This window comes from Microcebus murinus, chromosome 17 (genome assembly GCF_040939455.1).
Source record: "Microcebus murinus isolate Inina chromosome 17, M.murinus_Inina_mat1.0, whole genome shotgun sequence".
Classification (NCBI taxonomy): domain Eukaryota; kingdom Metazoa; phylum Chordata; class Mammalia; order Primates; family Cheirogaleidae; genus Microcebus; species Microcebus murinus.
In genome coordinates, this window is record NC_134120.1 from 16,189,650 (window position 1) to 16,217,432 (window position 27,783).

The 27,783-nt window shown below is 43.4% G+C and overlaps 1 protein-coding gene across 2 annotated transcripts in view; it reads right to left on the bottom strand.

The window, feature by feature from the left end:
- Window positions 1-27,551, bottom strand: part of NEDD4L (NEDD4 like E3 ubiquitin protein ligase) — a 327,232-nt gene extending 299,681 nt beyond the window's left edge. The window contains exon 1 of one of the 2 annotated variants that reach the window (XM_020282099.2): window positions 27,209-27,551. In XM_020282099.2, coding sequence (XP_020137688.2) covers window positions 27,209-27,256 — 48 coding nt within the window. In that variant the 5' untranslated portion in view covers window positions 27,257-27,551. The remainder of the gene's footprint in view (window positions 1-27,208) is intronic. The other variant, XM_020282100.2, reaches the window with a different exon arrangement.
- Window positions 27,552-27,783: the final 232 nt, after the last annotated feature.

A 27,783-nucleotide genomic window follows, 5' to 3' on the forward strand; every position in this document is an offset into this window, starting at 1 on the left:
GTAACACAATTCACTATGTTTATCAAGTGGCGTAAGCGTTTCTCTTGAAGTCAACAAGGGTTATTTTCCACAGAGCTTTGTGCCAACCTAATGATTACTTTGTGCTGCTAAACCGGAGGAAAATCAGTAACAAAATATTAATACATAATCTCTAGCTGTCACAGAAAAAAAAATGGTCTTAAGGCCGGGCGCGGTGGCTCACGCCTGTAATCCTAGCACTCTGGGAGGCCGAGGCGGGCGGATTGCTCAAGGTCAGGAGTTCAAAACCAGCCTGAGCGAGACCCCGTCTCTACCATAAAAATAGAAAGAAATTAATTGGCCAACTAATATATATATATATATATAAAAATCAGCCGGGCATGGTGGCTTGTGCCTGTAGTCCCAGCTACTCGGGAGGCTGAGGCAGGAGGATCGCTTGAGCCCAGGAGTTTGAGGTTGCTGTGATCTAGGCTGACGCCACGGCACTCACTCTAGCCTAGGCAAGAAAGCGAGACTCTGTCTCAAAAAAAAAAAAAAAAAAAAAAAAAAGGTCTTAAAACTACTTCCCTTTTGCTCTCTAGGAGCAAAAAGTCCCTACTACTATGATGTTCTCTGGTCCTAAAACTCTATCCTAAATTAGGTCTGTGCAAAGCGTACTCCCTCCCAAGAGAATGGCAGAGAATATGAATCTATAACAAAGCATCTGAGATATGCAGAGGTTTATTATTATTATCTTGTCCTAACAACTACTGTCCTAACAACTACCATCTAACTCTTCACCTATGGAGAAGTTTCTCTCACTCATCACCCTCCTGAATTATCAATTCCTCTTCCATATTTTCCAACATCCAATCCTTTGAGCCAACTGTCTTTCACATATTAACCCTTTGCACTCGGATGTCGAGTGTGACCCGACACGGTTAGCATCGGTAGCAGCATGTATGTTGAGCCACACTCAACACGTAGTTTCACCGTGGAGGGAAGGGGGATTTCTGTCTATTTTTCCAGTATCTTTTCTTGTTTTCATTAGCATGAAAGGACAAGTAAAATGTAAATGCAGAGATGGTATACTAACTTCTAGGGGTTGATTATTATCCACTAACTTAGAGCAACGTTTAGATGGAAAGCTCCATATAATCACACCTCACCCTAACAAAAAACACAAAGATTGTGTTGTTTGTTCTAACAGAAAAATCAAAGGAGGAAGAAAAGAGGCGATTTATATTTGCAAAACATGTGAATGTAAAACAAGGTCTTCATGTAGGTGAATGTTTCAAAAAATATCACACCATGAAAAATTATGGAGATTAAAATTACTCTTTGAATGTATCAATAATTTGAAATATAAAAAAATCCAAATAGGCCGGGCGCTGTGGCTCACGCCTGTAATCCTAGCTCTTGGGAGGCCGAGGCGGGCGGATTGCTCAAGGTCAGGAGTTCAAAACCAGCCTGAGCAAGAGCGAGACCCCGTCTCTACTATAAATAGAAAGAAATTAATTGGCCAACTGATATATATACATAAAAAAAAAAAATTAGCCGGGCATGGTGGCGCATGCCTGTAGTCCCAGCTACTCGGGAGGCTGAGGCAGAAGGATCACTCAAGCCCAGGAGTTTGAGGTTGCTGTGAGCTAGGCTGACGCCACGGCACTCACTCTAGCCTGGACAACAAAGCGAGACTCTGTCTCAAAAAAAAAAAAAAAATCCAAATAAATGTGTATGAAAAGAAACTCCACTTTTTTATTCTACTGCCGCGCTTTGTAAAATCTGGGGTATTTAAAAAATTAAATCCCGAGTAGAATAAAGGAATTGAGAAAAAAGCAAGAGAGTGCAAAGGGTTAAAACGTTTACAGCTACACTGTGCGTAAATGCACAGTGTATCTTCTCTCTCCCACTTCCCTGCCATCTGGGCTTCGTCACTTTGCCTTAACGTGTAGCACTATCTCTTTCCCTCCACTTAACCATCACAGACTAGAATTTGTTTTATTCTTTGAAACAGATTACCCTTCCTTACTTTGATATCATACACTCCACTTCAGTGTCTCACACCATCTACTAGGCAGACGCTTTGGGACAACCTCAAATTGCCCAAGATCATCTATAATGGCTTTTCTCTTCATTGTGTTACTTAAAAAAAACTTAGCATAATTTTGGGAGGATTAAGAGCAAAAGCACACAAGGGATAGTGAGAATGGGAGGAAACATCTGATATGTCCATCAATGGAAACTTATGCTCACGTATTAGATAAGACCGCAGTCTGGCCCTAGAGCGCACATTGCCCTCTTAACCTCCTTATCTCAGGAATGGAGGGGTGCTCCTAATGCTTATCTGTTATTTTTCAACAAGTTGATTGAGATTCAATTTAGATACCATAAAGTTTACCCTTTTTAAGCATACAGTTTCTTTATTTTCAATAGATTCCCAAAGCTATGCACCAATCGCCATTAGTTAAATCCTAGTAAGTTTTCACCACCCCAAAAGAAACTCCTTACCTATTACAATCACCCCCTATTCGTCCCTCCCACCAGCCTCCAGTAAATACTAACCTGTTTTTTGTCCCTGAATTTGCCTGTTATGGACATTTCAAATAAATGTGTGGTTTTTTGTGTCTGGCTTCTTTCACCTACCATGTTTTCAAGATTCATCCATGTTATATTAGCACTTATCTGAATTTCATTCTTTGATGGCTGAATTAATATTCCATTATATGGATATACCACATCTTGCTTATCCATTCATGTCCTAGCACCCCTGTCAAAAAACAACTGACCATAAATGTAAGGGTTTATCTCTGGACTCTCAATTCCATTTCACTCATCTCTATGGCTATCTATATAGTAGAACCATGTTGTCTTGATAACTGTAGCTTTATAGTAAGTTTTAAACTGAGAAGTGTGAGTCCTCCAATTTTGTTCTCCTTTTTCAAAATTGTTTTGGCCACTCTGGGTCCCTTTTCCATGTGAATTTTAAAATCAGCTTGTTAATTTATGCAAAAAAAAAAAAAAAGGCCACCTGGGATTTTATAGGTATGGAACTCATCTGTAGATCAATTTGGGGAGTATTAGCCATCTTAACAATAGAAGTCTTCAAATCCATGAACACAGGATTTACATTTGTTTAGGTCTTCTTTACGTTCCTTCAACAATGTTTTGTGGTTTGTATACAAGTTGCACAGTTCTTTTGTTAAATTTATTCCCAAGTATTTTATTCTCTTTGATACTATTTTACATGGAATTGTTTTATTAAGCTTCTGCATTTTTCATTGTTCTTGTGTATGCATCCTTGCTGATCTCATTTATTAGTTCAGGTTTGTTTTGTTTTGTTTGAGACAGTCTCACTGTGTTGCCTGGGCTAGAGTGCCGTGGCGTCAGCCTAGCTCACAGCAACCTCAAACTCCTGGGCTCAAGCAATCCTACTGCCTCAGCCTCCCTAGTAGCTGGGCCTACAGGAATGCACCCCCATGCCCAGCTAATTTTTTCTACATATATATTTTTAGTTGGCCAATTAATTTCTATTTTAGTAGAGATGGGGTCTTGCTCTTGCTCAGGCTGGTTTCGAACTCCTGACCTTGAGCAATCCACCCGCCTCGGCCTCTCAGAGTGCTAGGATTATAGGTGTGAGCCACCACGCCTGGCCTAGTTCAAGTTTTTTTGTACATGTGGATGCCGTAGGATTTTCTATATTCAAGATCATTTCATTTGTGACTAAAAGATCATTTTACTTCTTTTCCAGTCTCAAGGTCTTTATTTTTTTCTTAACTAATTATTCTAACTAGAATCTCCAGTTGAATGAGAAGTAGTGAGAATAACTGCCCTTGGTTGCCTCACTCCTGATCTTAGGAGAAAGCATCCAGTTTTTAACCATTAAGTATGATGTTAAATATGGGTTTTTCACAGATGGTCTTTATCCAATTGTGAAAGTTTTCTTCTATTTCTAGTTGTTTTCATCCTAAAAAGGTACTGAATTTTGTTAAATGCTTTTTCTGCATCTACTGAGATGATCATGTGGTTTTTGTCTTTTATTCTAATAATATGGCTTATTACATTTAGTGGTTTTTGTATAATATTTTAAAACAAGTTTTCATTCCTGGGATAAATTCTACTTTCTCATGGCGTACAATCTTTTTTATATTTTGCCGGAGATAGTTTGCTAGGATTAGAGATTTTTGGCAGCTATATTCATAAGTGATATCAATCTGCTATTTTCTTGTAATGTCTTTAACTGGTTTGGTATCAGGTTAATACCAGCTTCACAGAATTAATCTGGAAGCTTTGCCTCCCTACTTTTTTTCAAAAAGTTTGTGATAATACCTGGCAGAATTCACCCAGTAAGCTATCTGAGCCCAGTGTTTTCTTTGTGGGACATTTTCTGACTACTAATTCAATCTCTTTACTTGTTATTGGCCTATTCGGATTTTCAAATTCTCTAGCCAGTTATGGTAATTTATATCGAGATGAACTTATCCATTTCATCTAGGCTTTCTAATTTGTTGGCATACAACTGTTGATAATATACTTTCTTTCTGCTCATTTACTTCTTTCCTCTTCTTCTGGGACTACCATTATGGGTATGCCTGATGATGTCACACAGGGCTCTAAGGTTCTGTTCATTTTTCTTTTTGTTCCTCAGATTGGACTATCTCAATTGAACTGTCTTCACGTTCACTGATTTTTTTTTTTTTCCTTCTGCCGGTTCTTATCTGCTGTTGAGCTCCTCCTGTGAATTCTTCATTTCAGTTAATGTATTTTTCAACTCAAAATTTCTATTTCGTTCTTTTTTTTAATAACCCTTACTTCTTTATTCACATTCTCTATTTGGGGATATATCATTCCATACTTTGACTTAATTCTTTAAACATGCTCTCCTATAGTTCTTTGAACATATATATCATAGTTTATTTAAGTTTTGTGTAATATGCCCCAAATCTGAGCTTCCTTACAGGCAATTTCTACTAACTAGATTTTTTCCTGTGTATGAGCCATATTTTCCTATTTTTTTAGATGTCTTCTAATTTTCTGTCCAAACCCAGAAATTTTAACACAATGTGTCAATTCTGAAAATCAGATTCCTCCCCTACCCCAAGGTTTGTTTTATTACTACTTATTCACTAACTTTCTTGAACCAATTCTGTAAAGTCTGTATTTTTTTAGTCATGTGTGGCCACTGAAGTTTCTGCTTAGTTTAGTGAGTCACTAATGATTGGACAGAGATTTCCTTAAATTCCTTGAATTAGTAAATTTTCCAGCCTTTATCAACAGTTTCTGTGTATGTATGTTGGAGTGGGCAGGAACATGCCTTCAACACTCTGCCAGATGGTTTATAATAACTCTACCTTAGTCTTCGCTTCCTGCTTGCATAAAGCGTCAAGGTGAGCCACAGGTGAGAACTTGGGGCTTTCTCGGGGCTTTCCTAGGTGAACACAGAGCCTTCTAGATTCCCAGGAATATGTTGGGAACTTTTCAAAACTCTCAATGGACATTTCAATCCCCATTTTTTTAGTCAGACACTTTTTGGCCTCAAATAGGAACACCACCTCAGGCAGCTGTGATTAAACAGTTATCACTGATTGCTTTCAACAAACGCTCAGTGGGTAGAGCTGTTTCCACCAAGTGAGCTGAGTCAGGTCAAATAAAGACAAGCCCTCAGGAGCTTTTAAAAGCGAGCCGCCAAGCAGGTCAAACAGTGACACTTCTTGGGGGATGGTCCTTTGGAGGGGCTCCAGTTTTTTTCTTCCCATCCACTGGTTACCAGACTGCTGGTCTTCACATCTGCCATGGTTGTGAGGCTGCTGGTTTTCGAGGCCACCAAGGAGGTGGGGAAAGTGGACATGGGAACGGGGCGAGTTAAAATACTCAGTAGGTTCAGTGTTCCTACCGAGAGTCCATGTGTTTTCCTCGGATTATTGTTAAGTCTTTAACTAATTTCCATAGTTCTGAAAAACTTGATATTAATGGATTTTGCCAGTGTTCTTGTTACTTTTATGGAGTACATTCTCAGATGGCCCTATCCACTATCAGAATTCCAAAGCCTTTCTGTTTCTGCATGAAATTTTAAGGGGATATTTACCAATATTTTAAACTCAGGATTACTGTCACACAGCAGTACAGCATTAATGCTTCCTACTCATGTCCCAAGAGACCACTCCTTTTTTTAACAACAGAAGCAGTCCAAGAAGAATCTAGAAAATTCACAATCACTGCCCTCTATCCAGCCAAATGTTCTTCCAGGGGATTCCCTGGGAATGCTTCCCAAAACTGAGCTAACTGAAAGAAAAATGATTAGAATCCGGAATACTTTTAGTAATAAGTTTCCCACATTACTAAATTTACACTGGCTGCAACACCTGAAAGTTGCTTCCTGGTGAGATGGCCTCAATTTCAATTCTATCATTGCCGGTGCTCAGCTACTTGAAAAGTTGTAGAAACACAGGCTTTGACCACTGTGTTCATCATACTGTTAACACCTGCTGAGGAAGGGCACGCAGAGCTAGTCGTACCTTCTGATAAACTATTCTAGAGAAGAGTGTGTAACAGGGAGCCACAGGAGAACACAGCCTTTCAAAAGGAGAATAAAAGACTCAGAGGCCCAGGATTCCCCGCCCCCCAATGACAGAGTATTCCCACCCATTCAGGGTCAAGGCTGGACCATCCACCTGATCCCGCTCAAGCTCCTCCTCTGTGAATCGATAGCTAACGCCTAACACAAGACAGTAATTTAGAGAATGTGCTCAGTTTATTGTGAGTGGCCCAGAATCATACTTACTCTTTCCTCATCTAGCTCTCTCACTCTGCAAGTCACCATCGTTCCTCCATCTGCCGAGACTAAAAGCAAATCATGTTTGAGAACAGGGACATTGATGTTTCTGCTCTTCCTGTTTAAGAACTTGCAGCCCTGCTGCCAAACAGTGCACTCCCATTTTGCCTTCAGGAACTTCCGTTCCCCTGTAAGCTCAAGCCCCCACCTTGACACAGACTGGCCTGCATCCCCCCACCCCCACCTCACTGCCACCACCAGCTGTCATCGGAGATCTATGCATCCCCAGGCTAACTAAGACATGCCAGCTTCCCAGATCCCCTCCCCTCCCATCTGCATGACACAGCACAACACTCCTTAATCAAGCTCCCACTACACAAGAATTCCACTGGGACACAAATTACACATTATAAAGGACAATATATATGGCAGCCACATAAGCACTAAAAGTGTGACAAAGTCTGCAGAGAGCCAATCCTTTTACTTCCTACCTCACACTTCCATTTCTTAATAGAGATCCAATTCCATGGGATCTATAGGTGTACCAGGAGTGCTAGGTGTACCAGGCAATCCAGCTGTGCCCTTGCTGGCTCTCCCCACTCCAGCCCCAACCATTGCTCTAAGCAGCAAATGTCCAATTAACTCATTCCCTGATAATCTCTCATGTGAGAACAGCAAAAGGGCATCACAGAGCTGAGCAGCTGAACTAGGACTCTCTGTCATTTCCCTTGATTTTCACTCTGTGAAGCCTCAAATCAGCACAGCATCAGACAAAATTAGATTCAAACAATTGTAAGTACGTTACTGAAATTTGGACTTTTACCCAAACCTGGTTTAAACTAAGACTACAATCTGCTTAAAGTGAGCAAAACCACAAACCAGTAACATAATTCTCCACATCGATTTGCTTTTGTGGAGTTAAGTGTTACTACGCTTCTCATTTTTGTTCCACTGTTGGTCTTTCTTGACAAAACCCAAAACTCACTTAAGTTCACTTCAAAAGAGTTCAGGGCTTAAAACCTTTAAAATGATAAGCACATTTGAAAATATTCAAAGATGATGAATTCTGAACTACACTGCATTGTATGAGGAGATCTAAATTTACAAACAGCACACAAATACAACCAATCCCCAAACAAGCTGCAGTATTCGATGAGAAAAATCTCTCAGCCTGTTTTGTAATTTCCTAGTACCTAGAAATCAATTCCAAAAGTAAAACCCCAAACCGCCTAACTTGTATGAAAATAGAAGCTTCAAAAAAGAGTTCACCAAAAAAATTAAAATGTCAGAAGATGTTAACAAAAAATATTAACAAGAAATAGACAATCGGGCCGGGCGTGGTGGCTCACGCCTGTAATCCTAGCACTTTGGGAGGCCGAGGCAGGCGGATTGCTCAAGGTCAGGAGTTCGAAACCAGCCTGAGCGAGACCCTGTCTCTACCAAAAATAGAAATAAATTAATTGACCAACTAAAAATATATATACAAAAAATTAGCCGGGCACGGTGGTGCATGCCTGTAGTCCCAGCTACTGGGGAGGCTGAGGCAGTAGGATCGCTGAGCCCCGGAAATTGAGGTTGCTGTGAGCCAGGCTAATGCCACGGCACTCACTCTAGCCTCGGCAACAAAGTGAGACTCTGTCTCAAGAAAAAAAAAAAAAAAAGAAAGAAATAGACAATCAACTGAAGTGACCGTGTGGGGGAGGGGGAGGTGGAATAAGAAAATGTGTATATATTTCTACTGTACAGAAATTCACCAGTCATTTCTGTTATTTTCTTTGGTTAGAGTCAGATCTACCAAGTTTCCTTCCTGATGCTAACCCCACAAGATGTGAACATTAAAGAGTGTGACTGATTCTTTCTGAATATTCTTTAAACACTAAGAGCTTTGGCATGCTGTTATAGCCACCTTAGGACCCTAAAACATATTTCAACAAACAGTTAAGTCACCTTTCAACACTTTCCTAGACCTTCTCTGCTGGAGTAGTTGCCCCTGAAGCCTGTATCCCAACACATCCAACACCCTGAGTGGTGGGCAGGTGTGCTTTTGGGAGGCATAAATTTCACTCCTAGAAACAGCTTCAACTATAGTTAACTAAGCAGCCAACTACAGTTAACTAAGATGAGTGTTCAACCCAGTCAGGACCATTTAAACAAGATGTCATCATAAGGTAATGAGACTAACATGGTTTGTAACCTGGCTAAAGTGGCAGTTTTGACAGATTAAGGATGACCAAAAAATACAATGACCCATGGTCACCTGATTAAGAGCAAATGCAAGCCTCCCAAGAAGCCACCTTGAAGGGCAATGTGAATTTGGATGGGCAACATCCAGCATAGCTCTTAAAAGAAAATAAATAGGTCATTACGTATTTTATTGTCATCCCTGGCTAAGAAAAGCAAAAAGAATTTTTGAAAGACACGAACACCAAACCTACATAGGTAACAGTGCGACCACGAGTGGAGTAGCTGAGGCACCAGCTGCACCCTGAGCAGTGCACAAAGCTCTGAGCTCTACCTTCTCAGACACTCCAGCACCAATAACAACTGATTTTCTGTTTGCCTCAAAAGAAAAATATAACAAGAGCAATTACCACTTGGAAAATCAGCAAGGTCACCTAACGGTGACAGTGGAATAAAGGTTGCTAAGGAATGGAAAGACTAAATGAATTGTGTTAATTTACCAGGGAGATTTTCAGTACCAAACTGTCTTTAAAAGACAAGATCTCTGCAAGATCAAAGAGCAACAAATGCACAAGACATTTTAGAGCTAATTGAGAATCTCAATGCAGATAAGTTACAGGGGCTAGATGATAGGTATCCCTATTCTGAGGAATCACAACTGTGCAGTGGTAAAGCTGGCAAACAAAACACACAAACTGTCCAAAGAGGCTCCCTTACCCGTGAAGATTCCCTCCCTGCTGGATATGACTTCTTTGTGAGCAAAGACCACATCTGGCACAGGAAGTCTCTGGCAATGATAATCTTAATACATTAATACAAGCATATTCCAGATCACCTACATGACCACCTTATGTAACTGAGTACTTCCCCAGGATTTCTGGGGCTTTCACTGTCCTTGTATTCACGATCAAGATGGCAACAGTAGTTCTGTGTCTCCAGCTAATATGACTTTAGCTCAATGATGTCTTCATGCTCCAGCACATTAGTACAATAGAAATATGAGTAAAGGAAATAAAGGAAAACAGTAAGTCACCACCACCTAGCACATGACAGGTCAGGAAAGGAAAAGCTGTCCCAACAGCCTTCACTTCCTGAGCATAGATGTTAGATATAGTTTTAACAAAACAGCATTGGCCGGGCGTGGTGGCTCACACCTGTAATCCTAGCCACTCTGGGAGGCCGAGGCAGGCAGATCGCTCGAGGTCAGGAGTTCAAAACCAGCCTGAGCGAGACCTCGTCTCTACTAAAAATAGAAAGAAATTAATTGACCAACTAAAAATATATATATACAAAAAATTAGCCGGGCATGGTGGTGCATGCCTGTAGTCCCAGCTACTTGGGAGGCTGAGGCAGGAGGATTGCTTGAGCCCAGGAGATTGAGGTTGCTGCGAGCTAGGCTGATGCCATGGCACTCACAAAGTGAGACTCTGTCTCAAAAAAAAAAAAAAAAAAAAACAGCATCACCTGTCACATTAAAGTCATGCTGTTGATATGAAACTATATTCATTTGGGAATTAGATTTGTAACACATTTCTATGTTCGTTACGGTGTTATAGCAATAGCTATGGTGATATACCAGCTATAAACATGTTTATTCTTATGTTTGGAAATATTTCAAGAAATATTATAATAAAAATAATTTAAGGCAACACATAGCTCCTCATTGATGTTTCTCTCTCTAAAGGGGATCATCCTTATTCACGGTTCAAAAAATACTGTACTGTATCATGTTGCCTATTGTCTTCCCACAGAAGAAAAGGAAACACATGACTAATTGTTCTTCCCAAGGAAAGCAATATTAGAATAAGACCTGAGCAAAGTCTTAGCTCTCCTTTTCTCCATTTTTATCTGATTTTGTATTAATCTGTGCCATATTTAAAACATAAATCAGTCTTTATCTCTCCCAACAAAAGCTCGAGGCCTTGTTTGCTTACCGAATGTCATGACGGGACCCTATCCCCAAATGCCCCATGAAGCATCCATTTCCTAGCAGATTAGAAGGTGCAGCAAACAAGCTCCCCCCCCAAAGAACCTTGGCGGTGGAGTCCCAGCTCCTTTCAGGACAACCGACTCTACAGGCTCACCAGGTCCCACCAGCCCAAGTGCGCCAGGGCACCATGGGATCAGGCAAAAAAACAAGACCTGGGACCAACAAAAAGACTTTTTTTTTTTTTACACGTAGAAATCACATCCACAAAAGCAACTCTGTCAATCTCAGTCAAGCAGCCTCCTTCACAGCACCTTCCCAAAACTATCTAAAGGACATACGTAACTTTGAAAATAGCAATAAGAAGACAGTAGGAGGAGTTCACCCAGGAAGACTCTGTCCCTAAAGCTGCAACATCACAAGTCACCAAGGAAGACTGCTATATGCATCCAAAATCTTCCCAGGAACTGGATAATAACCATTAAAAGTGGAGAGCCGCTGACGTAATAATATAAACCCCACACTCCAGTTGGAGCTATCAAAAGCCTCTAATCCTTCTAGACTAAACTAAAACAAACCAATCTCAAAAGGGCTCCTTACCTCTAGCAAATCAAAATATCTTTAATAGTTCAACTAACTCTAAATCTGGAATATTTCTATATGATCCTCCAAATCCCCTTTTTCCTCTTTACTCCTTCCCAAAGAAATAGTAATTAACTGGAGAAAGTTGCAATAGTTCACATCCACAGAGAATAAATAGGATTTTAAATTATAATTTTTATATTTTATCTTACCTTAATTATAAGAGTTTTTTTTTTAAAGGAAAAGATGGTAAATGTTCCCTTATTTCTATCCATGGGGGAAAGCCAACATCTAAATGATTATATTTCTTTGAACTACCCGCTGCAAGTCCTTCAGGATTGAAAAATTCGATCCTATGCAGAGCTGACTATAAATAGCCACCTTCCTTCCTGCCGCCTCTAGTCTGGAGCCACCAACACAGAAAAAGAACCTCACAATGCACCACGTCATGTCCTCCCCCTTGCATCACAGTGACAAATGAAGCGGCAGCTTGAACAGAAACGGCACGTCTACATTTTGACACATGGAAGACCTGGGTTCGAATCCTAGCTCTGACACTTTCTAGCTGCGTAGCTTTGGCCAAGTGACCCATCCTCTCTAAGCCTCCGTTTTCTCATCTGAAAAACAAGAAAAATATTATTTGCGATCTCCCATGATTGGTTCGTGGATTAAATCAGATGACCATGTAAAACTGACACGAGATACACAGGGTTCCTCCGTCTCAGCACTGTCGGCATCCTGGGCCAGGACACTGCCTCGAGGGCTGTCCTGTGCCGGGTAAGGTGTTCCACGGCATCCCGGCCCCCACCTTCCAGAGGCCAGTAGCACTCCCAAGTTGTGAGAATCAAAAATGTCTTGCCAGGCTGGGCACGGAGGCTCATGCCTGTAATCCTAGCACTCTGGGAGGCTGAGGCAGGCGGATTGCTCAACGTCAGGAGTTCGACACCAGCCTGAGCAAGAGAGAGACCCCGTCCCAACTATAAATAGAAAGAAATTAATTGGCCAACTAATACATATAGGAAATATTAGCCGAGCATGGTGGCGCATGCCTGTAGTCCCAGCTACTCGGGAGGCTGAGGCAGGAGGATCGCTTGAGCCCAGGAGTCTAAGGTTGCTGTGAGCTAGGCTGATGCCACAGCACTCACTCTAGCCTGGGCAACAAAGCGAGGCTCTGTCTCAAAAAAAAACAAAAAATGTCTTGCCAAATGTCTCCCAGGGGAGACAGAAAGGGACAAAAAAGCCCCCAGTTGAGAACTACTCTACTAAGTATTTAACAAATGCAGGGTTTTTTCCCCTCCTCTCATCCACATAGTCCTCTGAAACAAGAAACCTGAAGGATTATTCTAGATGTCTCCCCTTCTCACACCCAATCAGTCACCAAATCCAAAGGAATCACCTCCTAAACACGTCCTGCCTTTATCCCCCCGGCTCATTTCCACTGCCAACCCCACCAATTCTGCCGGGACAGCTCTGTGACCTCCGAGGGCCATCCAGTGCAAACCCGTTCTCCCCAGCGCCTCCCGGTGGGCTGTAGAATAGCCCAGATCTCAACAGGTCTCTCCAAGTGCCTCGAACAAGCAAGTCCCAGTTCCTCGATAAAGTCCACAAAGCTGTGCACATCCAGCCACTTCTTCCTTTGGCTTTTGGAGGCCTCGGCTGTACTTTCCCCTCCCTGCCACCCCTCATGCCTGAAGGACCTCCTGACACCCCACAGTGTGACGGTCCTGCTCATGGTGTTTGGGGCCAGACTGCTTGCTCAAGTCCTAGCTCAGCCACTTACTAGTTCTGTGACCCTGGGCAAGTTATTTAACCGCTTGGTACCTCAGTTTCACCACCTATAAATGGAGATAACAGTACCTACCTCAAAGGGTTGTTGTGAATATTTATGTTAGTTTTTTTTAATTATTTTAATTGACAAATAAAAATTCTACATGTTTATCATGTACCACATAGCCTGAAATATGTATACATCGTGGAATAGTTAAATCAAGCTAACTGACTTATGCATTATCTCACATACTATTTTGTGTGTGTGTGTGGTGAGAACACAAAATCTATTCTCTTAGCAACTTTGAAGACGACTATACAGTTATTAACTACTGTCACCATGCTGTACAATACGTTAGTTTCTGTAACACATCGATGTCCACACCTAGCATGTGGACAATGTTGTGAATAGGAAGAGGTCGGGTTGGCAGATCATAGCTTCACAACATTACCTTGTTGCTCCAGGGGAGAAGTGACTTCTCAGTTTTCCAGGTTTGTTGTCCTGGCTTAACACCTGGGCAACATCCTGGCGTGCTGGCTCACGCCTGTAATCCTAGCACTCTGGGAGGCACAGGCGGGTGGATTGCTCAAGGTCAGGAGATCGAAAACAGCCTGAGCAAGAGTGAGACCCACGCCCCTACTAAAAATAGAAAGAAATTAATTGGCCAACTAAAAATATATAGAAATATATAGAAAATATATAGAAAAAATTAGCTGGGCATGGTGGCGCATGCCTGTAGTTCCAGTTACTTGGGAGGCTGAGGCAGAAGGATTGCTTGAGCCCAGGAGTTTGAGGTTGCTGTGAGCCAGGCTGACGCCACAGCACTCACTCTAGCCTGGGCAACAAAGTAAGACTGTATCTCAAAAAAAAAAAAAAAAAAATTAAAATAAATAAATAAATAAAAACACCTGGGCAACAAGGAAGGACAGTGCCCTGCTTAGCCAGGCAGCTTTAATCCTGAGTCTGAAAAGCAGCGATGCTTTGGAGCAGAGGCTCTGGCATGGACAGTGGCAGCGTCAACAACTTCTTCGCCCAATCAAGAATCCATGGGGGGAAAATGGTGTAAAACAAGCCAAGGTAAGTCAGTGCCATTCTTCTCTTGGGGTCTGGAGAGGAGGGAGGTCTTTTCTCTTAGAACTCTGGGGAAGGAGAATAGTTAAGAGTTAAATTCTAGGTAATGGTACAGACTAGAAAATAGGAGTGTACTCTGTATTACTTAAACAAATTAGAATTCAGAAAGATTTTTTTAAAGATTTTTTTTTTTGTGGACCAACAGATCTCATGAGATCATCTTATCTGAGATCTTCACTTAATGGAGGAAATACTCAGGGGGCCCAACATGGTGCTTGGGTCTGGAGACAGACCAAAGGGATGTGAATTTGGCTCTGAGGAGGTATCTAACCTATTTCAGACAGGCGCATAAACAAAGGATCCTTCGGTGCAGTCAGTGAAGTACTAGCAGAAATAACCATGCAGGAAGGTGCTATTGAGTCCACAACGTAAAGATGGATGCGTGGAGAGACACAGTGCCCAGCTTTAAACAGTGACCTCTGAGCTGAGTTTTCAATAAAAATAAAATATGCTAACAGCTACAGTTCCAGATGCCCAGCCTTCCTTGGTCCCCGACTCCCAGGCCTGGCTCCCCAACTTTACAGGTACCACTGTGCTACCCAAAATTACTTCCATAAATTCCCTTTCTGTTTAAATTCATCAGAATCAGCTGCTGTTGCTCGAGATCAAGAACCCTATCACAGATTTTGCATCAAAAAGAGGTGCTACTAATAAAGTGGGAATGGCTAGGCATGGGGACGTTATTGGCTAATGAGCATGGCGTTGCCAGTTCTGCAAGATGAAAAGAGTTCTGTGGATGGAGGGTGGTGACGGTGGCACTTAATGCCACTGAAGTGTGCACTCTGATATGGTTAAGATGGCAAATTCTGTGTTTTGTCTCTATTACCAGCATTTTAAAAAATTGTTTTTTTTAATTTTTAAATAAAAAATTTAATTAATTTCTTTTTAAAATTTTTTTATTTTAGCATGCTCAATGTTATGCAACCATTAAAAAATTGTTTTTAAAAACTGGAATGGCTGTGAGGGAAGGGTGGAGGGTACTGTGAGTCCCACCGTCAGGGGAAGTTGGTCACGGTCACTTATGATATGCGAAAGCAAAAACAGAGTGAGTTCAACTGCCCCACTGTCTGTTAGAGCCAAACTGAGTGCCTCTTGGTCCCAGGCTATTTTAAAATCGCCCCAGGGCAGAAGCAGTGGGGAAGAGCAGAGCATTGAGACTCCATGCTGAGACCCAGGAATTCCAAGAACCAGCAACTTCATCAAGATAAGATCATTCACTGGCAGTGGTTATCGGCCTATGGAATTGACTAGAAGCAAACAAACCTGGAACCTAAGTTTTCCTGGGAGCAATTTTACCAAAGAAATTCTCAGCTTGGCTGCCACCAGCCGGTGGCTCTTCAACCCCAAGACAATCAATCCTGAAGCCCCAGACTCATGCCTAACAGGACCCAAGGAAAGGAACCTGGCCAGTGCCATCCTACTCAGTGCAGCTGGAGAACACACTGACCAAGGGACAACCTCACGCTGGACGTTCTTCAGCGGAACCAGAGCCACCAGACTGGCTGACCAAGGTGGCACTCCTGGCTCTTCCTGCTCCACCGGCTGCCCCACTGTGAGTTTCTTATTTTCCCCTCTCTGAACAGAAGGTTATTGTAGTTACCTTGTTCTTTCTTCCTCTTTGCAGGTTGTGAGGAACATAACCTATTAAGTCATAAGTCACCAGATCATTACCAAAAAAATCTCCTTTCAGGAGTAAGAGAAATAACAATATATCACCCTGCAATCTTGGCAATGCTCAGATGATATCTGGGCTGTCTCTCTAGGGAAAGGGGGCACGGGCATTCCATGAAGCCAAGGGCATTTCTGAAGGGGTGTAACATGCCTGAAGGTGGATGTACCACCCAAGGGTCCTCATGTATAACTTCACCCCGGCTCCAGGGGCAAAGGCAATAAAGGTCACCCCACCCGCTCCTTGCCATGCAGGCTGAGGGACAAGCGGACCTAAACCTCTGCAGGCCACAGTGACATAAGGAGAGATTTCCTGGGTGATTCTGGGAATAAGATTTCCTTAATCTTAATAGAAAGCCAAAGAAGGACTCTCTTTCCTTTTCAAGTACATAGTAAAAAAAAAAAAAAGAGCACAGCTCTGACTGCCAATGGCAGTGCCCTAGGACCAATAAGGCCTCCAAAAGAGCCAGACTGTACATGGTAAAGCAGAAAAAAGAACAAACTTGATTCCCGCTGACACCCCACCCCTGAGCTGGCCCATTTCCTTACTGTCTAGGTCAGGCGGCCTCAAACTACGGCCCTCGGGCCACATGCCGGTGCTTTTGCCCGTTTGTTTTTTTTACTTCAAAATAAGATGAGCAGTGTGCATAGGAATCTGTTCATAGTTTTTTTAAAACTATAGTCTGGCCCCTCCAACGGTCTGAGGGACAGTGAACTGGTCCCCTGTTTAAAACGTTTAAGGACCCCTGGTCTAGGTGGACACTTCCTAATTGACACATTATAACTGAACAAGCCAGATAAGGTTATAGTCCCCGTGACAATTATCAATACTCTAGCCCAGCACCACCATAGAACACAAACTGAGATTGGTCAACTCGAGCCCCACAATTCTAAGATACCATCAACTACTGTCAGCTGTCATTTTGGGGGAGTCAGAGGAATGGAAAGGATGAGGATGGTGTGAATATAAGGAACACACCAACACATTAAATGCATCAACTGGAACATGCACCCTATTTCAGAAATACTATAAGGCTGGGTTGGGGGGGTGCAGGGGGCAAAGACAAGTCTCCAGTTAGAAGTAACATAGTGTTTGTCAACTCTACTCTTTTGCTTGGGAAGGGACATACTCTAGGTCACACCCAACTTGGACTTTACAAATCAGCTGAAAGAAAAAATGAAGAGCTTACAGCTATTGAGTACAGCTATGCACAGCTATCATTTTGACATCTAAAATTATTCAAAACAGAAATTGGGTAATTATAAGATCTCTAACTCAAAACCCAAGAAAACAAAAATATAGAGAAAGATTTGGATCTGATCACAGACCACCATTTTCATAGTACACACAGAGGATACAAAACACTACAAAAAATGTAGATTACTTTTATGCACAGGATGGAAATACAAATTTTAAGTGTTCATAGTGGAGAAAAATGATACATCTATTAACATCTTTGTTAGCTGCAAGTGAAAAAAAATCCAATCTACCAGTCCTTTCCTCTGAAAAATATTCAATTGTTGCTCTTACCTCTCTACCTCCCAACTCAGTGGTGAGCTCCTAACGTGACAATGACCTTGGTATCCTTAGATACAAAGCACAAGGTGAGCTCTTGATAAACACACGTGCAACTGAACAAACACTATAGCAATCATTTGTACTGGCCAAGGGCTTTAACTTTTACCTGAAGCTTGAAGCACATGCATTTGGAGGGTGTCTTTCGACCTCACTTGTTAACTTTCTTTTATATCAAGAAAAAGAATGTTTATTATAGAACTATAGAAAACATGAGTAAGCAACAACAAAAAAGACAATAAAAAAATTACCTGTAATCCCTTTGCTCAAAAATAACCAACATTAACATGCTGGGATATATTTCTAGTCATTTTTTCTAGATGTAAACACTTTTAGCCACAATAGAATTCTACTGCACCCACAGTTTTATAACCTACTTTTTCTGCTTAATATCCTATTACTGACATCTCCATGTTATTAAATATTCTTCAATGTCTCCCAGGCCACCCATCACTTCCACGGCTACATCTACTTTTCTCTATCTCAAAGCAAAGGAGGAGAAGCTCTCACTCCAGCCTAAAGTGTTCTCTTTCACTAACAGCATTCACTGAAAATTAAAGTATCGATTCCAAAGGCAGGCGTGGCCTGTGCGGCACATACCAGTTTCTCAGGAATCAGCATAAACATACTCTAGAACTCAAAAATCAACAAGGAGAGTTTAGCTCCCTGTAGACGCAGCTCAATGCTAGAGCCATATTTACTCATCCTCTGGCGTTGGAAGCTCAAAACCAACTTGCTGACTGCGATTATGTCATCTGATTGTCACACACAATGTGTGAAGCACAGAAGGAAAGAGAACTGGAAGGATAAGTGGATGCAAACTGATTTTCAGTTTTGCTTCTTCTTACAACCTGGGACTCCTTCCTCTGCCCGAACCACACTGGGCTAGATGCTGTCGGCACTGTGGAGACACCCAAAGACAACTCATTTATGAACTGAGACAGAAAAGAAAGCACAGGATTTTCCAGACTCCCATTCTCAGGTTCCAAGGGTAGCTAGAAGATTCTATGTGGAGCTTGTAATTCTGTGGGACGCACACACTTTTTTCTCCCTATTATTAAACAGTTAATATTGAGTACTTACTAAGCAAAGTAACTAAACAGATTAAGCTTGCTTTCATTTTCTTAAAAACCAGACCAAAGGGACTTCCAGCATTTAAAAAAAAAAAAAAGTCACATGTAAATAAAACTCATCTAGACAATAGAAACATCTTTGATCAAACACTGAAAATTAACAGAAGGGTCTGCATCTCCTACACCTCTGGCCCAGAGCCTGCCCTTGCTAGACTCCTCACATTGGTGGCATCAAATGTGCCAAAACGCTGATATAAAACTTAAAATCATACAAGTCAGTTTTAAAAAACTGTTTAATTTTGCATTTTAACCCTTTGCACTCGCTTGCTTTTTTCTCGATTCCTTTATTCTACTTGGGATTTAATTTTTTTTTAAATACCCCAGATTTTACAAAGCACAGCAGTAGAATAAAAAACTGGAGTTTCTTTTCACACAAACTTATTTATTTGGACTTTTTTATATTTCAAATTATTGATACATTCAAAGAGTAATTTCAATCCCTATAATTTTTGCTAACCGTGTCGAGTCTCACTCGACATCCGAGTGCAAAGGGTTAAAGCACTTGTTTCATAACAGATGTTCCACTGGGGCGAGTCGGTGTGACCTCTCGGCAGGTAGGCGCACGTTGGCCAGTGCTGCCAACCATACCTCTTCTCACTGTTACAACAACCTTACTGTTCACCCACAATGGGAATTCCAGCGCTACAACACGCCTGAAAAGACACGTTATACAATGTGATCCAGAATTGTACCCAAGGAGACATGGACGGCCAGGTCTCAAGTCAGGTTAGAAATGGGAATGTGAGAACTGTTAACACGGCCAAGACCAAGAGCTGGAGATGCAACTCAGGCCTTGTGACTGTGCTGCCAGGTCCCCTCCAGACAGGGCACATGACCCCCCACCTGGTGTGCAGAAGGTGGAAACCTGCCGGAGCTACTCAGGCAATCCATCAGCGTTCACCCCAGCACGCCTGTGACACCATGTCCACTGGAGCCCTGGCCAAGGGACAGGTGATGGGGTATCCCCCAAACCGGCAATAGGACAGTTCTCCCCGCTTGCTCATTCTCCTCATGGGACCGCCACCACCCCTACAGGCTTTTCAAGTTCCACTTCCACAGGATGGATTTCACATTACAGCTTTTTACACTTAAAAAAAAATAAATAAAACTCACTGTTAAATGGCCCTTTTCTCTTGATGAATAGGAAGTATGAAAAGAATACAAAATCTCTTGGTGGATGCCTGCCTGCCAAGTAGTCACCAAACACTGGATGTGATGACAGCGAGGGAATCTGAGAGCCTTGCCATTAAACCTGGTGGACTGTAAATCAATACAGGACTCTGGAGTCAGGGACAAAAAGTCGATTGAAGTGTCAAATTTTAGCCAGTTACCCCAGATACGCTTATGTAATATGGCTTTTCTCACCTAAAGGCATTACAGTAATAGCATTCGGACCACTCGGCTGCAGAATAAAACACTACAACTCTAATGAGATCCTACAGGTTCATGAAATAAGTGGCCCAGATCTTTACACCACCAAGGTCTCTGCTAGAACTTGAGCCACAATCTTACATCGGGAATCAAGAACATTCCAGCCTGGGCGCAGTGGCTCATGTCTATAACCCTAGCACTCTGGGAGGCCAAGGCAGGAGGATCGCTTGAGGCCAGGAGTTCAAGACCAGCCAGGGTAATGCTACCAGAGCCCACTGCTAAAAAATAAAAATAAAAAATGAGTCAGGTATGGTAGCACACACCTGTAGTCCCAGCTACTTGGGAGACTGAGGCAGGAGGATGGCTTCAGCCCAAGAGTTAAGGCTGCAATGAGCCATGACTGGGCCACCACACTCTAGCCTTGGTGACAGAGCAAGACCCCCATCTGAAAAAAATAAAAGAGAATGTCTCTAGCAAACACTGGGAGAAGTGATAATACTTCATTCCTTCTCAAAGTCAACAGCAAGTTATGGAAGGATCCACACTGCAGAATTAAAATTATTTAAAAGTCCCTACATACCCAAGAAGGATAGTGAAAGGACCTCTTCTCTTTGTGTATGTTGCAGACATGCCCTTCCCCAAATCCAAATGCCTGTCCCTCCCTCCCAAACTTGTATATGCTCTAGGTTGAAAACTTGGAAAATTGATGGTTCCTGACATTGCCCATATTGAGAAATATCTCTGTAAGTATTTTTATTAAATAATTTAATTGTTTAAGTTTGTAGGAAAACATTGTTATCTAAATCTAGTTTCTTCATTCTCATCTCTAAATTATGCTCTCATTTCCACATTCTACCAACAAGCAACACTCAAGCCAAAAATAGCGTTAAACAGTACAAACATTGCCACCTATAGTCAGAAAGTGAAATGTATTTGTTTATACGGTGACCTGGAAAACAACAATACAAAAACAGAAAGTACCATTTTGTTATGCTCCTGACACCTTTCATTAATCCTACTACTCTAACACTATCACCATATTATTTGTATATTACTTTGAACCTTTTTAACATGAATTGTCTAAAGATCAATACGTAGTCTGCCTTGTTACCAATTAAGATATATTTCAGTAAGACACACACACTTAAACACCTGAAACGTCGAAGAGTTTAAAAACTCTTAAGTCAGGATTTTCCCCCTACACTGCTGGCTACTCATCTACGACCCAAAATTCAAGGGCACCACTAAAATCTCTTTAATACAGATCTTATAACTCAAAATAGAAAATTTTAATATGCTCTCAATCTATCACATGGTGCCATGATTTCATGATACCATTTTAAGTACTGCACAAGGCAGAAGGGTGAGTAAATTAGCAAGGGACACAGTTTTCTTCCCCTCCAAATGAGTACAGAAGCAATTTAGCAGGAGCTCAAATATATTGCTGCAATAATGCCACATTCTAAAAGCATTCTTAATTTTTTAAACAGTTTTATAGAAATGTAATTCACATACAATTCACCCATTGAAAGTATACAACTCAATGGCCTTTAGCATATTCAGAGGAATTTCTCCCTTGAGATTTTTCACTCTTATCCTGAATATATCAATATCAAGCATATTGAGGCTTCCCAGAATCCCAAAACAAACTTTCCCAGGAAAGTTTCCTGCGGATGCAGCCACCCACTACACTGAGGAGATGCCCCAGCCCCATGCAATGGCTTTCCTTTAAATTGTGCTCTGAGTAGTGATTAAAGAAACTGCAGTCATCTGAAGACTCCCATTTTGTCACTGTCCTCACCCTCTGAACAAAAATATTTTTATTCCTTTAAGTTAGAGAAACTGCTTTTCAGTAACAAAATAAACGATCCCAATAAACATTCTGACTTAATAAACTAAATGTAATGTAAATAACAATGTCAGTGTCTACAGATTCTACAGACACGAGCTTGAAGAAAATAAATTCTACTCGTTATAGAATTGAAAACAATACATTGTATTTACCAATTTAAAAAACGGATTTTAAATGTCGCCATAAAACCTAGGCCCTCTTGAGTTTGTTTCTCAAACGTTAGCTGCCATGTCCCGGGTGCACTGTCCTTCTTCAAGCCCTGCTAGCTAGCTGGGCCAGACACAGGCACTTGGAGTTGGCATGACCGGGCAAGCCCTATCTTTCTTTACAAAACTGCCTGGCAGCATCCACCTTTAGATCCAAACACTATCGAAACCGTAATTTCTGAAAGCAATCTTGTCCTGACCCCTTTGCACAGCTGCAAAGATGGCACGCAGGGCTTCTTGAGTAATCTCTTGAAAACACACACATACCAATTTATTTGTAAATTAACAACTATTCTTAATCATTTGCAGATGGTTATTCAGAGGACATATCAGCTAGGCTACCAGGTGCTTTTTTGCTAATGCCCATTTACAAGCAATTCCCTCATTCAGGCCCTTTTCTCAGCTACAGAAAAGCAGAAATCTGAACTACTAATTGACTTTTTTTTTTTTTTTGAGACAGAGTCTCACTTTGTTGCCCAGGCTAGAGTGAGTGCAGTGACATCAGCCTAGCTCACAGCAACCTCAATCTCCTGGGCTCAAGCGATCCTTCTGCCTCAGCCTCCCAAGTAGCTAGGACTACAGGCATGCGCCACCATGTCTGGCTAATTTTTTGTATATATATTATTTGGCCAATTAATTTCTTTCTATTTTTAGTAGAGATGGGGTCTCGCTCTTGCTCAAGCTGGTTTCGAACTCCTGACCTGGAGCAATCTACCTGCCTCGGCCTCCCAAAGTGCTAGGATTACAGGCGTGAGCCACCACATGCAGCCTAAACTGACCATATCTTCAAGAAAAAGAAATATGGTATCCATGCCAAAGGTTAACCTTAAATGTTTGTTATGAAGTAAATAATTATATGCAAATGAGACCCCTGAGGCAACAGGGAGCAGTGATGAGGGGAGACTACAGCACATCTGCCACATCTCAAGGGATATAATGAAAAGCCACTGATGGTGGCTAGCTTAGAATGTGGTCCCAATGAAGCCAGGTAAACATTTTCATGAAGTTTCCAAGCTTTAAAATACTCTGGAGACTACACTAAGCAGGGCCTCTGGATGTACCTGGCCAGAAAGCCACCAGTTTGCAACCTGTGATGTTTATCTTACATTGTCTTGAATAATCTAGCTATTAAGACACTTAGAAGAAAGGGAGGATTATTTAGCATGTAATAAAAACTAGGGCTTTGAGGCGGTGGCTCATGCCTGTAATCCTAGCACTCTGGGAGGCTGAGGCAGGCAGATTGCTCTAGGTCAGGAGTTCGAAACCAGCCTGAGCAAGAGCGAGACCCCATCTCTACTATAAATAGAAATAATTAATTGGCCAACTAATATATATAGAAAAACTTAGCCGGGCATGGTGGCACATCCTGTAGTCCCAGCTACTCGGGAGGCTGAGGCGGCAGGATTGCTTGAGCCTAGGAGTTTGAGGTTGCTGTGAGCTAGGCTGACGCCACGGCACTCACTCTAGCCTGGGCAACAAAGTGAGACTCTGTCTCAAAAAAAAAAAAAAAAAAAAAAAAAACTAGGGCTTTGGATTCAACAGACCTGGCTCCCCAACTTACTTGCCATGTGTCCTTAAGCAGGTCACTTAATCTCTCTGAGCTTTCCAATCCTTATCTGTAAATCACAGCATACCTCACAGAGTTCTTATGAGGATTAAATGAGATGGCAAGGTGCAGAGGAAGCATTTGAAACATTAGCCAGCTAGCCTTGTTTGTATGGAATAAGGGGAGATGTCAAAAGTACAATCCCAGGTCTACCCAACCTTCATTTTTATGCCATCTGCCTCATTTAACCAAAAAACTTTTAAATGCCATATGCAATATCATTATAAGAAGGCTGCCATTCAAACCCTAGTACTTCACTCGCCTAGTATGGAAAGCAGTGAAAATCCTCTCAATAAAAGATACCTTTCTAAGATATAATAAAAGATTTTGGAAACAGTAACATTCAGGAGTAAACTATGACCAACTGTGCTGCAGATTGCCAAAAACAAACAAACAAAAACAAAAATAAAACCACTAAGGACTCAAGCCAGTTGCAGAAATTAATCCAAACTGTTCTGATTGCAAAGCAAATCTAACCCTGGGCCATGAATCAGAAGTCTTGTCAAGTTGCTAATCCCTCCAATAAAAAGTCCTTCACCCTTGGTTACCTAAAATGACATGATTTAAATCAGGGTAAGTATGAACTCTATCTCACCAGAGGAACCTCAACCTGAAACACACAGCAAAAATTAAACAGCATATACCATCACGCAAGCAAAGACCTTAGCTGATCATCCAAGGAAAAGGATGGTACCCCATGCCTTAGCACCCCGCTATTTTCTAGGTTAATGCAATTCTTCATTCATCATTACCAGTATGGAGGGCTCAGCAGTCTTTATCAGATGATACATAACTAAGTGTATACCAAACATATTACGCTTTTCATCAACCTCAAATCAAAATACAAATTTTCTTTTAAGAAATGTGCTAGCTATGGGTGCCTATTTTGCTAAGAGTTTTATAAGGTGACTCTTCTTAAATAGCAATCGAAACATCTTCACGTGTGATATTCTGCAGACACCAAGTCTGCAAACTGAAGTGCACCCATATTTAACCTGCCTTGGAAAATCAATCCTGCTGTTGATTACAGCAAGCATTCTACTTTCAGAGTCTGTTAAAATCTTCCATCGGTTTTCTTACACAGACTAATTCCAGGAGACAAAAACGAGCAGTGCAAATTCAACAATTTGTTAATATTCTACAAAGTCATTCCCTAATTCCCCAAAGAATAACCTGACGGCATGTAACCACCCATAAAAGCAAATACCGTGGAAATGTGAAGTCATCAAAATTGCCCAGGCTTATTTTTTCACTGGTTGAATAAGGAAAGTTGAATAAGGAAGACAGGGACTGGTCTTGTGCAATAATAATGTGTGTGGAACTAAATAGTACCAGCAACACAGCAATAAGTAAGTAATAAAAGGTGTCTTCATCACCCTATTGCTATTTCCCATGCAGCCCCAAATACTTTTCTGGCAACACGCGGGAGTGGCAACACGCAGGAGTGAACCCAGTCACATACCAACACACACACTCAGATTCTGTTCATATTCCATCCTCCACTTGCACACTAGACACCAGTTAAGACGATCAGATTGAGTCATCTAGACAAAAGTGGCAAGATGCACTCTAGGTAGATTCTGACACTGCCAGTGTAAACAAAGCACAAACAACAGTGACATGCATGCGATTCATTTATCCAAGTTGCAATTCCCAAAACATTCTTAAAATATTTTTTTCAGGGAGCTTTTAAAAATAATGATTTTATTACAACATTAGAAAAGTACCTAAGATGAATGGCAGCTGTCTTCTTCCCCCACAATACCTCAACCCAAGCAGCCCCTTTGTTCAGGAATGTCCCTATCTCCACACCTCCAAGAGCTCACTGCCCGCCCCCTATTGCCGCTAATTGAATAGAGAAGTAAGAGGATGCAAGAGAAAGCTCCTGCAAGAGAGAAGCCTGGAGGGAGAGGAGAATCCCCAGGGTAAAGGAAACAATGCCACTTTTCACCCATCCCCAGGTAGCTACACAAAGGGAGAAATTATTTCACACCAGCACAGCGTGGCAAAATAATCAAAACCACAAATCACACATTATTTGCATTGTGATCATTCTTTGATAAAATATCACATCAAGCTTTGCCTAGCACCATCATAAAAAAAAAAGTCATGCCCCAAACACCCTCCCCACCCCAAGACACCTATTGCATTCCACACTTACGTAGCACACATGCACGCGCGCACACATACACAGAGTAGGAGAGCTGCTGAGAGCGAAGCCATAACGTGAGCCTGTCTCAGATAATAGCCTGTCTCTTCCAACCCCACCCCCACCGCCAGAGAAAGAGGGGACCTCTGGAAAAGAAAGGAGGGAGAATAAAGAGGAATCGAGAAAGCCTGAATTTCCAGGCATCAACTTTTCATGAAATGCACAACCAAGATCGGAAATACCTCCCTGCTGAGTAATGCCTCAAGGGTTGTAAATTCACCTCTCGGAAGGGGAGCCAGACCTGAGCGCGCACCCCGCCAGATGGCAAACCACTCCTACCTGCTCCATCCAGCCTGCCCGTCACGCCGCGCCCGCGACAGGCGTCCCACCCCCCTTTTTGGCAGTGCAACACACCAATAAGAGCCGAGCGAGGCTGGTCGGGAGAGGGCTAAGCAGTGATTTAGCAGGATTGTTTCAAAAGCGGGGAGTGGGTAACGGGGAGGAGAGAGAGAGGTGAAAAACAAAGCCCTCTCCAGTCGAACCCACCGCTTGGGGGCGTGGCTTATCCACTCGCTTTATTAATAAAAGGGATCAATTGAGCTTTCCTCTCTCCACCCACCCCGGAGGTGCCCGGCTTTGAATCCCCGGGAGGAATAAAAATGGCAGGCTTCCTTCCCAAGTTTCCAGCAGCACCTGCCACCACCTCGGACCACCTCCCCCCACCAAGACTCCGAAAGCCACAGTCCCGGCTTTAGACTTTGCAAGACCCCTGGACACACGCAGCTCCCGGCGGGCCCCCCACTCCCACCGGGACAAGCACACGCGAGCTTCAGAGCGCATGCTGATAACGCACACACACACACAATCATTAGAAAGAAAGTTCCAGGGGAAGACGATCGGGCTCCCCCGCAGCCCTGGCTCCCCCACGCAGCATGGGGCTCCAACCGCGACCCAGACGTGACACCCTGCATGGACTCCGGGCTGCAGGGGCGAGCGGCGGAAAGTTGCCCAAGAGCCCCGGGAGACGCGGCTTGGAGAGAAAGGACAGAGGCGCGCGTGCCCCGCTCCCTCCTCAAAAGCGGGGAGCGGCGGAAAGAACCCCCGGCTCCAAGGGTGCAGCGCTGCTCCATTTACAAACAATGCGCCCGTCTGGGCTACGAGGAGGACCCTAGGGCCCCCCCCCGACCCAGCTCCGGGGCGCTCCCGTGTTTGGGGCTCCCCTACAGGCGCGGGGCACCAGCAGCGCCGGGTGGCCCCATTCCCCTCCCCCTGCCGGCGCGGGGCAGGAACTCCCCGGGGAGTGCCGGGCGGGAAGGGAGCGCACTCACCTCGTCTTCCGAAAGTCCGTAGACCGGCTCCCCGAGCCCGGTCGCCATGGAGCCGGCGCCCCGCGCGGGGCCCGAGGCGCTGCGGGCGGCTGTGCTGCGGCGCGGGCGGCCGGGGCTTCACTCTGCCTCCAGGTCCCTCCGGCCCCGCGCCCGGCCCTGCGCGCGCCCCGCCGGGGGAGCGGTCGGGCGCCGGCAGGTGAGGGTGCCGCGCGCGCCCCGGCCGCTGCCTGCGCCGCTTCCTCCCGGAAGGCTGCGGGACGTGCGGGCTGGCGGCCCCCGAGAGCGCGCCGAGCAGCGGGCGGCGGCAGCGGCGGCGCGAGCCCGCCGGGCTTTCCCTCGCGCCTCCCTCCCCGCGCCTCCCTCCCCGCCCGCGCGCCGCTCTCCGCCCCGCTCCGAGCTCGCTCCGCGATCCTCGGACCCGGCTCGCCCGCCCCTCAGCTCGCTCCGTCCCGGCCCCGCTCTCCCCGCCCCGCCTCCGCCTCCTCCCACCCGCGCCGCTCGGGGACCCTCCCCGCTCTGCGGGGCGGGCGCACGCGCCCCCCAAGCCAATCACAGGCCGGGCCGGGGGGCGGGCC